This window comes from Pristis pectinata, chromosome 2 (assembly GCF_009764475.1).
Source record: "Pristis pectinata isolate sPriPec2 chromosome 2, sPriPec2.1.pri, whole genome shotgun sequence".
In the NCBI taxonomy this organism is placed as follows: Eukaryota; Metazoa; Chordata; class Chondrichthyes; order Rhinopristiformes; family Pristidae; genus Pristis; species Pristis pectinata.
In genome coordinates, this window is record NC_067406.1 from 54,499,442 (window position 1) to 54,512,614 (window position 13,173).

The 13,173-nt window shown below is 41.2% G+C and overlaps 1 protein-coding gene across 9 annotated transcripts in view; it reads left to right on the top strand.

The window, feature by feature from the left end:
• rnf180a (ring finger protein 180a) overlaps positions 1 to 13,173 on the top strand; it is a 123,780-nt gene that overhangs the window by 99,916 nt on the left and 10,691 nt on the right. For all 9 annotated transcript variants that reach the window (XM_052010079.1, XM_052010087.1, XM_052010080.1 and 6 more), the window contains one exon: positions 4,955 to 5,080. In XM_052010079.1, coding sequence (XP_051866039.1) covers positions 4,955 to 5,080 — 126 coding nt within the window. The remainder of the gene's footprint in view (positions 1 to 4,954; positions 5,081 to 13,173) is intronic.

Sequence of the window (13,173 nt, forward strand, 5' to 3'; positions counted from 1 at the left end):
TTCAGGTCTGATCCATCAGCAGAAATGCAATGCATGAATACATGTAATCATCGTTCCAAATTTGCCAGAATATTCAGGATCACAATGAGGTTAAAGAATTCAAATGCCACCTCTGCAACTATCAGGTTCGTCTTGAGCATATTGGATGGAGATAATAAAACTAGTTGACAAGCAACTTGATCTGATCCATCACCACCAATAAGGATAATATTTTAGCAGATTTTCAAAACAATTGGTCCTCTGTGTAAGGAAACTGAAAGGAATAATGACACCAGCATCTTTTAGAAATCCAGCAGTGGAAGGCAGATTGTACTTCCTCCAACATGTGGCCAGTTAACTCCACCCCTGGCTGTAAATTGGGTTAATTCAGGCCCAATAGTTGCTGGACAGAGAGAAGCAAGGGCAGAGGAAATTTCTGTTATGGGTATACAATGATCTCAAAAGCCAAGCATCCTGTTCAGGTTGAAAAAGTACTACTTGGCTAATGTCCTTGTACAGATTGAAAGCTGTTGGATTAACAAGCAGAGTTTGTAGACCTGTTGTGAGAGTTTAGTCATCCTCCATACCCACAGTAATAAGCCAAAACACAAGTTCACTTGTTCACGGATTTGCTTGAGCACGTGCCAGAAAGGCACACATATACAGAGCTCTGAGTTGACTTAAAGATCACGATCCTGCAGTGATTATTATACCCTGAGAGTTGTTACATGTGGCCTATATCATCCAGGTCTAGGGTTTCACATCATAGAAGAGCATTTGCTTGACTAATGTACAAGACATACAGTTATCACATCTTGACCAACCTAAGATGAAACGCTGCCTCTAGTCAAAACATCCCTTTGATTCAATCAATCAATATTACATCCTTCCAAAGGTTGTAATCAACAGGGCTGTCTTTAGTAGCCACATTTCCTCTGGTGGCCAGCCGTGTTCACAGAACTATCACCCTTCCCTGCATTCCTGCAAAGGTTTCTTGTTTTAGGAACAAGCTTGTGGCTCCTTTCATATCTTTTACATCCTGCAGCTATTCCATAGCCTGCCTATCTGGAGCCGACAGAGCAATTGTCTTTCCTATTTATATATATCTGTATTGTCATGGATGTTACTTCAAGGGCTGCACAAACCTCTGACTTCATTAGAGAACGTTCCTGTGAGCTGTTTGTGTGCTATTATTTATACTTCCCCAGGTCTGACCTGTTTAATAGAGCAGGGATATTTGTTCTGCTACAACATGTTTTATACCAGCTGCATCAACATCCCAAGTAGCATAAAATATTCTCTAATCCTTCAGGCCCACCAGAATTCTCACTTCACTTAGCCTCCCATGACAGTGTTGGGGGTCAAAGATTTTCAATCTCATTGTGGTTTGTGAGGGAGATTTCTTTAGTCTGAAAAAACATTTTAGCATTATCTCTATTACTGAGTAATTTTTGTCAGTTTATGTAAGATTAAAAAGACAGGTAATATGTAATTTAATCCAAAGCCACATGTATTTAAACTTTTGAATTAATACAGTACCTTATTGTATATCTGCCATAGGTTCTGATTTGAATTTAGCATTTTCATTTGGATTTTATTTCCTTGCTGAACAACCATTCACAAAATTTCTACTTGAGGATTTGCAACGATTGAAATATAGTGATTGGCAGGGGTTACTTGAAGTGATGAAATACTTGTAAATATCAGCAATGCACTTTTAATTTCCATCATAATGCAAATACCCAACTGACTTTGAAAGCTGTTCTTGATGTTGAGTCAATCTGTAGGCATCAAAGAGCTAACAAATCACATTATTAGTTCCTACATTAAATCTGTCTTTGACTTCGCAACTTACAACTTTTAACACATTCATCCCAGAAGTGTTTGTGCCTTAAGGATGTATAAATTATAAATATACTGTATATAAATTCAAGTTGAATGGAACAATCAGTTTAATTGGAGGTATAAGTAAGTGCAGTAAGTTGTGTTTTTTCCATCATCTTATTAATACATATAAGGCAGAATCAAAAGTAATATGAAATTGAATGAATTTGGGAAGAAAAATGAGGAAAGGGAATATGATTGAATCTTTAAAGATGGTCTATGAACAGAGAAATCAATGGGTTTACATGCACATATGTTATGTCCTGTTCTGGGCACAACACTTAGGGTGGATATCAAGCATTTTAAAAGGGTGCAGAGAATGTACAGAATTACCTAAAGAATGAGGCAAGTCAGTAATGTGAAGACACTAGAGGTACTGTGGAGGGACGAGGAGTAACTAGCATTGTTCTCCTTAAAGCACAGGGTTAAGGGGATATTTAATATAGGTATTCAAAATTATTACGGGGTTGATAGAACAAAGAGAAACTGTTTCTACTGGCAGGTAACTACTTAATTTGAAAACCGAAAATCCTGAGAACACTCATTGGGTTAGTTAGTATCTGTGGAGAGAAAACAGAATAAACATTCCAGGTTGAAGCCTTACATCAGAACAGGTAAAAGATAGAAATATAAGGGGGACTGAATCGGATAGTATCTGGAAATAGTGCTGGGATCATTTGTGTGATGAGCTTGTCCCTTTGGGCAGGTGAATGACTCGCATAAGATTTTTGCTTCAACCTCATTACAGTGATTTCAGTGCCCAGTAGGTATTAACTATTCAGCTTACTGCACAACCACAGGGCTTTATTTCATAAAGTGCTGACTGAAGGGATGCCTGCACCTTTTAAAATAGGCTCTTTGTAGGAGCTATTAGTAAATTGCACTTGTTTTGAGAGGTTACCGGGAGCTATAACTGGGTGAGGCCAAAAGCAAGCAGCTTGATTTTCAGAACTGGCTCTGAAGCTTTAGTCAACAGAGTGGAGAGGAGCAGGGAAGTCCTCTTTCCGCAAGAGGTAAGGTAGGTATCCATGCTGATAGTCAAGTGATCATGGGAATAGACCTGTGCAGGGAATGAAGCTGCAAGACCAGAGATGTGGTGCTGCAGAAAATTAATGATCTTATAAGTGTGGTCAAGGTTATAGAAGACATCATCAAATCCCATCTCACAACAATTGTTCCAGTAACCTTATTCATCAATCCATGATACCCAGCCCCAACATTACCATTTATCACACCCTCCTAATGTTCATGTGCTATATCATACTCTCATGTACATGCCATTAGGATGCATCAATGTGATTTAGAATGTTAATTTGATTTTCTTTTATATTCATCAGTTGTGGTCAAGTGAATCCTCAAATGATCAGCAAGAGGAGGAAAATACTATAAGAACTGAAGGAATGTAGATTTTTATCAAATATATATTTGCAGTTGGGATATGGATCTTACTGGTGTGACCCTCATTTAATGGATATCTCTAATGATCTTTGAGGAAGTGATGGGAACAGCTTTCTTGACTCCTTGCGTTTCTTTTAGGAAAGCTCCTCCCACAGTGCTGTTGGGTGGGAAGATGCAGAATTTTTATTCAGCACCAGTGGAGGGATCCAGATATATCTCCAGGTCTGGATAATGTGTGACTTGGAAGCGATCTTTCAAGTGGTGATATTCCCAAGTGCTTTCCTGCTTTACTATATTTAAGAGGTTACAGACTCAACCAGATGCTGTTGTATTATCTTGGATATGCCCTCCACACTATAACAAGTTACCTGGATGGAATATCCAAGATAGTGAATGGATTGACAGTCAAAAGGGTTGGAACTAAATATATGGATATGTACAATAGGCCGCCAATATCTTGAAAATATTTAGCCTTTGCATCGAAAGACAGATTTATCCAACTGTGATTCCAATAATTTTTGTGGAATGCCAGTGAGAACCTTGGGTAACCAAAGTAGCAGGAACTTTTTTCTTTTTTTCGATTAAATTGACTTCTTCTTCCCCACGTGAAATTGGAATTGGTTTATTTTTGTCATTCGTACCGAGGTACAGTGAAAAACTTGTCTTGCATACCATTCATACAAATCAATTCATTACATAGTGCATTGAGATAGTACAAGGTAAAATAATACAGAATGCAGAGTAAGGTGTCACAGCTACAGAGAAAGTGCAGTGCAGGTAGACAATAAGGTGTAAGGTCATAACGAGGTAGATTGTGAGGTCAAGAGTCCATTTTATCGTACTAGGGAACCATTCAATAGCCTTATGACAGCAGGATAGAAGCTGTCCTTGAGCCTGGAGGTACATGCTTTCAGGCTTTTGTATCTTCTGCCTGATGGGAGAGGGGAGAAGAGAGAATGGCCTGGGTGGGTGGGGTCTTTGATTATGCTGGCTGATTTACTGAGGCAGTGAGAAGTATAGACAGAGACCATAGAGGGGAGGCTGGTTTCTGTGATGTGCTAAGCTGAAAGCCCTGAATACTGGTTTTGTATGGTTGCCTACTCACCGATCCAAACTGTTCATTCTTCACGTATAACCTTGCGTGAGGGTCAGTGGGTTATTTAGCCATGAAGATATTGTTGTCCACCTTGTCTTCCCACAATGTCACTGACACATTCAACTTCAGCAAAAGTCAGTAGTTGATATTGGAAGTGTGAACCATGGCCAGATTTCAGTTACTCAGGGTGCTGACTTCTACTATTATATCCTACCACAACCACAGCTGTTATCTGCTAATTAGGACAAACTGCAGATTGAACTTGAGATACAGTCTCAGCTGCTTACTGCCTTAACCATCCAAGACAATGAGAATGCTACAAAAGAAACTGAAGCTATTTCACCAACCTCCCCCATTCCCTCACAACATTGGTGCAAAGCTAAACAACAGCTTGGATGAAACTCCCTTTGACTTTTCCCTTCCTATCATTTGGGATGTGGCTTCCCTTCATTATCCAGGTACCCACAGCAAAACTGAGCTGAGGACTCAGTGACATTTTAATTAACACTCATTTTATTTCAGAAGTTGACATGTAAACATAGTTAACTTTTAATTAACAGAAATTTTTAACATCCTTTATTTTTTTCTGCTTTACAGAGTTGAATAACACCATGAAAAGTTTATTCTCTGAGGAGTATTTAGCCAGAAGACAAAGCTTTCAAAAAGCAAGCTGTGCAAAGTGGCCATTGCCGAGCTGCAGGAGACTGATCAAAGTCTTGGGAGGTAAGGAAATACTTCAGTGTTTCAGATTTTTCCACACAACAACTGGGTCTATAACCACCGTTTAGATCCAGTTTCTGAAGGTTTATTTTGAAAAGTTAAGGAGTGAAAAGAAACAATGCATGTCCTTATTAATGAAAAGTTTTTAAAATTTTTTTTGCCTTATGATTGTGAGATCGAATGAACAAGCTGTTGACTACAGACATATTATGCAACACCATTCATATGACCACTTTTAATGTAATAAAACAGGAAATGTTCTGTTTTATTTAGTAAAAATACGGTATAATATATACTTTTCAAAAAAAACATGAAAGCACTCAGATTTGATTCAGATAAAACTCTTTCACAAATCCTCTTATCTGCTGTAGACTCTATTCTCCAGTCAACTTCTCCATTCCTTTTCCTGACCTGTCTGAATGCGGACCATTCTATTTACATGAATGGTGTTGCTTCAGACCATAATCACTCCATCACTAGTTTAACATCTATAACATCTGCAGATTTTGCCCCTGCATCAACTGAAAACTTCATCTGTGTCTTTTACAAGTAGATTTAATTATTCCCACCCACTCCTAACTGTCCTCCCTTGTCCTATGCTCCATAAGCCTGAGATCATCCAAAACTCTGCAGCCCTTGTCCTAATATGCACCACACGTGCTCCCAGTTAAGCAATATTTTTAAATTCTCAAGCTCTAGAAAATCCTCCCTTTGCCTTGTCCCTCTAACTCTGTAATCTCCTCCAGCCCTGTAACCCTATAAGGCATTTGTGATCCTTAAAATCTGGCTCTGAAACCAATCCCAACTTTAATTATTCCACCATTGCACAGCATCCAACTTTTCAGAAAATGAAGACATAAGCAGAAACATATTGTAATTACTATCCCCAACATTTCACAGCATTACCACCTTAGTGCCCCACCATCAACACCCTGAGGTCACCATTGATCAGAGACCCACAGGATTGGGCTACTGTGTCTACGTGAGAGGATCAGAGGCTGGGGTATCCTAGTAAATCAATTCCAGAATCTTCAAAGCTATTCCACCATCTACAAGGCACAAGTCAGGAGTTGATGGGAAAAAAACTCCCCAATTTCCTGGATGACTGCAGTTCCAAAAATACTCAGGATGTTCAACATCATCAAGAGCAAGGAAAGCTGCTTTAATGGCACCTCACCCATTCACATTTACTCCCTCCTCCACTGGCACATAGTGGCTTCAATGTGTGCCATGTACAAAATGAACTGTCATTACTCACCTAAGCCAATAGCACCTCCTAAACCTGCAACCTTTACCACCAAAAAGGCAGGTGCATGAGAATACCAACATCTGAGGGATTATCTCCAAATCACAAACCACCCTAACTTGGAACTATATACCTTTCCCCATTGGGTAGTACTTTCACCGGAAGGACATGCAATTCAAGAAGCCACTCCTTACCAGGCAGGTTTCCGTGATGGGCTGAGCTGTGTCCACAACTCTCTGCATTTTCTTGCAGTCATGGACAGAGAAGTTACCATACCAAGCCATGATGCATCCGGATAGGATGCTTTCAATGGTGCATCGATAAAGGTTGGCAAGGGTATTGGTATTGGTTTATTATTGTCACGTGTACCGAGGTACAGTGAAAAACTTGTCTTGCATACTGTTTGTACAGATCAATTAATTACACAGTGCAGATACATTGGGTTGGTACAGAGTGCATTGAGATAGTACAAGTAAAAACAATAACAGAGTACAGAGTAAAGTGTCACAGCTACAGGGAAATGCATTGCAGGTAGACAATAAGGTGCAAGGCCATAACAAGGTAGATTATGAGGTCAAGAGTCGATCTCATCGTATAAGGGAAACATTCAATAGTCTTACCACAGTGGGATAGATGCTGTCCTTGAGCTTGGTGGTATGTGCCCTCAGGCTCCTGTATCTTCTGCCTGATGGGAGAGGAGAGAAGAGAGAATGTCTGGGGTGGTTGGGGGTCTTTGACTATGCTGGCTGCTTCACCAAGGCAGCGAGAGGTATAGACAGAGTCCATGGAGGGGAGGCTGGTTTCCGTGACGCACTGGACTGTGTCCACAACTCTCTGCAGTTTCTTGTGGTCCTGGGCAGAGCAGTTGCCATACCAAGCCGTCAAAGGGAACATGCCAAATTTCTTTAGCCTCCTGAGGAAGTAGAGGCACTGATGCACTTTCTTGGCCATGGCGTCTACATGGTTGCACCAGGACAGGCTATTGGTGATGTTCACTTCTGGGAACCTGAAGGTCTCAATCCTCTCAACCTCAGCACCGTTGATGTAAATAGGAGCGTGTGCACTGCCTCCCTTCCTGAAGTCAGTGACCAGCTCTTTTGTTTAGCTGACATTGAGGGAAAGGTTGTTGTCATGACACCATACCACTAAGTTCTCTCTCTCCTTCCTATACTCCAACATCATTATTTGAGATTCAGCCCATTATGGTGATGTCATCTGCAAACTTGTAGTTCAAGCAGAATCTGGCCATGCAGTTGTGAGTGCATAGGGAATAAAATAGGAGGCTGAGGATGTAGCCCTATAGGGCACCAGTGTTGAGGATAATTGGGGCGGAGGTGTTGCTGCCTATCCTTACTGACTGTGGTCTATTGGTCAGAAAGTCAAGGATCCGGTTGCAAAGGGAGGTGTTGAGTTCCAGGTCTAGGAGTTTGGAGATGAGTTTGCTTGGAATTATAGCATTGAAAGTGGAGCTGTAGTCAATAAACAATAGTCTAACATAGGTGCCTTTACTGTCCAGATGCTCCAGGGATGAGTGTAGGGCCAGGGAGATGGTGTCCTCCATGGACCTGTTTCAGAGATAGGCGAATTGCAGTGGGTCGAGATTGTCTGTGAGGCTGGAGTTGATATGTGTAATGACCAGCCTCTCGAAGCACTTCTGATGCCTACTTCTAATGATGTCCACTTCTGATAAATCAAGTAAAGCAAAATTTCAGATGCCAAACCTCTAAGCACTAGAATGGTAAATTGGTTTATTATTGTCACATATACTGAGGTACAGTGAAGAACTTTGTTTTGCATGCCATCCATACAGATCACTTTGTTACAACAGTGCATTAAGGTAATACAAGGGAAAATAATAACAGAATGCAGAATTACTAGAGAAACAAAGGACTGCAGATGCTGGAATCTAGATGAAAAAACAACAGGATGCTGGAGGAACTCAGCAGGTCAGGCAGCATCCGTGGGGAAAAGCAGACAGTCAACGTTTCGGGTCAGGACCCTTCTTCAGGGCTGAAGATAGGAAAAGCGGCAGCCCAATATATAGGGGGAAGAAACAGAGCAGTGATAGGTGGACAAAAGAGGGGAGGCAGGGTGGGTACAAGGTGGTGATAGGTAGCTGCAGGTAAGAGATAGTGATAGGCAGATGCAGGGTAGGAGGGGAGAGCAGATCCACCAGGGTCAAAGGTATGGAGGCTGGCAGCATGGGGGGAGGGGAGGAGAGGAAAAGGAGAGAGGAAAAAAATGGTGAGGAGAAAAAAGAGAGATAGGCTAGAAAAGGGAAGAAAAGAGGAAGGGTTGTGGGGGGGGGGGGGGGGGTTGGTTTACTTAAAGTGGAAGAATTTGATGTTCACCCTGTTAGGCTGTAAGGTCCCAGTACAGTAAATGAGGTCCCAAGACGGAAAATGAGGTCCCAATACAGACAATAAAGTGCAGGACCATAACGAGGTAGATTGTGAGATCAAGACAATAAAATGGACTCTTGACCTCACAATCTACCTCATTATGGCCTTATTGTCTGCCTGCACTGCACTTTCTCTGTAATCTGTAACACTCTGCATTCTGTTATTGTTTTCCCTTGAATGGCCTTCTGAAGCCTCTGACCCTCTGTACTTCTTGCTCCACTAAAATTACTTCTTCATACCTTGACTCCATCCTTTCGCCCCTTGTCCATCCTTCCCATTTACATCTGTGACACTTCTAATACTCTCCACTACTCTGGCAGTTTCCAATTTCCTGGTCCCAGCTGTGGATAAACAATCCATCAACACCTCTCTCCCACATCAGGACAGTCTGAAGGCTTTTCACTTCTTCTTGAATGGAAGCCCTATCAGTTCCCCTCCACAAACACACTCATTCACTTGGCCGAACTTGTCCTCATATTGAACCATTTTCCCTTCAACTCCACTCACTGACTCCAACCCAGAGGTGCAGCTCTGGGAGCTCACATGGGCCCAAGCTATGCTAGCCTTTGTATAGGATACATGGAATAATTTTCATTTCAGTCCCATTTGGGCCCCCTCCTATTACTGTTTTTCCAATACATTGGCGACTGAATTGTTACTGCCTCCTACACCTAAATAGAACTTGTACATTTCTTTACTTTTGATGCTAATTTTCATCCTGCTCTCATCTTAATGTGGTTTGTCCCTACCTTTTTAATATATTTCTGTCTCCATCTCAGGAGATAGGCTAGGAAAAAAAAACACCTATCACAAGCCTTGAAACATCCAGAATCCCAGAACTACCTTGACTATACTTCCTCCCACTTTGTCTTTCTCCATTGTATTTGCTTTGATGGTGAGACTTTCCACAAGGTAATTCCGAAATGTTTTCCTTCTTCCTGAATCAAGGTTTCCTCCCACCATTGTAGACAGAACCCTTGACCACATCTCATCTACTTCCTCCTTCTTCTCATACAGATCAAGGACAGAATTTCCCTGATTCTCAGCTTCCACTCCACCAACTTCCTGTCCTAATGGCACTTTTCCATCTAACTGAAAGAAATGCAATATCTGTCCTTTCACCTCTTCTCTTCCCACCATCTGTCCTAAAGACCTAAACTGTCTTTCCAGGTGAAGCAGCGATTCACTTGCACTTCTGCCAATGTAATGCACTGCACTGGAGAAACCGAGCACAAATTGGGTGACTGCTTTGCAGAAGAGTCACATTCTATTCCACAGGGGCAACACTGACCTTTCTGTTGCCTGCCACTATAACTCACTATCCCACTCCTACTCTGACCTATCTGTCCGTGGCCTCCTGCACTATTATAACAAGAGCTAATGCACGCCTGAGAAGAATACCTCATCTTCCATCTGGGCACAATACAGCATTCCCGACTCAATATCAAATTCTTCAACTTCCATTAACTTGCTTTCTCTGTGTATATCTGAACCAGCCATTTTTGCTGCAAGTATTAGTATTGGTATTGGAATTGGTTTATTATTGTCACTTATACCGAGGTACAGTGAAAAACTTGTCTTGCATACCGGTCATACAGGTCAATTCATTCCACAGTGCAATTACATTGAGTTAGTACAGAGTGCATTGAGGTAGTGCAGGTAAAAACAATAACAGTACAGAATAAAGTGTCACAGCTGCAGAGAAAATACAGTGCAATAAGGTGCAAGGTCACAACAAGGTAGGTCGTGAGGTCAAGAGTCCATCTCATTGTATAAGGGAACCTTTCAACAGTCTTATCACAGTGGGATTGAAGCCTGGTGGTATGTGTCCTCAGGCTCCTGTATCTTCTATCTGATGGAAGAGGAGAGAAGAGAGAATGACCCGGGTGGGTGGGGTCTTTGATTATTCTGGCTGCTTTGCCAAGGCAGCGAGAGGTGAAGACAGTCCATGGAGGGGAGGCTGGTTTCTGTGACACGCTGGGCTGTGTCCACAACTCTCTGCAGCAGTCATCCGTCTGTGATAGTTGCTCAGAACTTTGCCCTCCCCTCCCCCAGCACCCCCCCCCCCACTCCACTCTCTCCATTATCACACACTGACCTGTTATTTGCAATGCATCACACTTTGTTGTCACACTCTAAATGCACCACTGACAACCCGTCCCCACAGTCACCCTGCCCTCAACTTATCACTGGTATTCCCTTTGTCCCATCCCCAACCTTCACTGCATCTGAAAATTAACTTTTTTCTCTGGGTCACAGATGTGACGAACAGTCTTTGACCAGAAACATTAACTCTTGTTTTTCTTTCCATGGGTACTGCCTGCCTTGCTGAATGTTTCCAAACCTTTTTTGTTTCAGATTTCCAGCATCTGCATTTTGTTTTGATTTTCTGTCCTTTCCTCCTTCAGTGCCTGCCATTTCGATCAACCTTTCAGTCATCTGCCCTATTATTGCCTTATGTGCCTCGGTGTCAAATTCTTTTTTGTAATGCTCTGAAATGCCTTGGGTCATTTTAGTCTGTTGAAAAGACAGTATAAATGCGAATTGTTATTGTTGGATACTAGCATAATAGATCAACTGAATGCATATCAGAAACCAAGCAGGGTTGGTGTACACCCCAATAAAGAAAACTCTGTGATATTTCCTACAAGCTTATAATTTTACCTGAAACAAAGGAGTCACCGATAAAAGCTTTTTTTTTAGTTGGATGATTTAATCACTAACCTTACATTACTAACTTAGTGATAATTTTGCCTCACAGTTTAACTAAGATAGGACAAATTTCATTCATCTTATAACAGTGAGCTCCAAGGTAACCTTCTATAAAGAGCTAATTAGAGGCAGTTACTCAGTATAAGCATGGTAATTTGTGTCATGCTGTGTTTGTGTCTGACAGTTGATGGTTGGAAGGAGAAATCCTTAGAGAGGAAGTAAGGGAGTGTGAGAGCAAAAAACATGGGCTCAGTGACTTCATTTTCTCCCTGTGAATTGATTGCAGATAGTCACTTAATATAAGGGCAAGAATTTTGTCACAATTGGTGATCCTTCAACAAGGACAACATTGTTACATGAATGCAGTAGCCTAAAGTGTTTACCATTGGTAAAGACTGCTATTTCTTTTATACATAAAAAAGGGTCAAATTGAATAAAATTTCCCAGGTTTGAAGGAAGAGTAGACCTAAAACGCTCTTATAGTAGCTTATCTGGTGGTCCTCTGTACCCAGGAAATGGTCCCAATCTGGTTGGATAAATTGACTGAGCTGTGTAAAAACTCCCTGTAGGTAATTCTAGCTATCATCTAAAGTAACCTGTACAATGTTATTGACCTAGGAAACAGTGAGTAGCATTGAACTCAACGAGAAGGGTTAAATGACTCTTTGAAACCTGTAATTTTGGACTTGAGCCAATTGGTTTTTGGGTAATGGAAGGGAGGCACAAAGAAAATCAAGGGATATGGTGACAAAATATTTGATGCCAAAGATTATCTTTAATATAGCCTCTATGAACATCTTGTCCTGCTCCTGCTGTTATTTGTTACTTTATTGTGTGACCTCAAGACGACTAGATTAACTTGTAAACATCTATAGGACAACATGAAATCATGTATCAGCTGTAATGTGAAATACTTTCCATAGGATGCTACAAACAGAATTGATGCTGAACAATATGGAACAAATAATGAAGAGTTAGCAGAAATTAGGGCACAGTCAGAGAGCTTTTAGGAAGTTATAAAAGGAATCAAGACAGAGAGAAAATGTTTCAAGATGTAGCGAGTGATATAGTAAATGATCACTCAACCTCCACCAATGGAATAGAACTAAAATGGTAATTAGCAGATAAGGCATCACACCTTAGGAAGGGCATATTGGCATTTTCACCCCACCACCTCTGTTATTTGTGATATATGTAAATGATTTGGACAAAAATATAGGTGGGCTGATTAGTAAGTTTGCAGATGAGACAAAAGTTGGCAGAGTTGTGGATAGTGAGGAAGGTTCTCAAAGGATTCAGCAAGATATAGATCAGTTAGGTGGAAAAGTGGCAAGATGAAGTTTGATCTGGGTAAATGCGAGGTGTTGCAATTTGGGAGGTCAAATGTAAGAGGAAAGTATATAGTAAATGGCAAGACCCTTAACAGCAATAATGTGTGGAGGAATCTTGAGGTTTATGCGGGCATAGATTGCATAGACAGAGTAGATAGTGGGTATCTTTTTCCAAGGGTCAAAATGTCTAATACTAGAGGGTATGCATTTAAGGTGAAAGGAGGAAAGTTCAAAGGAGAACTGCGGGGCAAGTTATTTACACAGAGAGTGGTGGTTGCCTGGAATGTGGTGATGGAGGCAGATATGATAGAGGCATTTAAGCGGCTCTAAGATAGGCAAATGAATATGCAGAGAATGGAGGGATATGGACCATGTACAGGGAGAAGTGATTAGTTTAATTAGGTA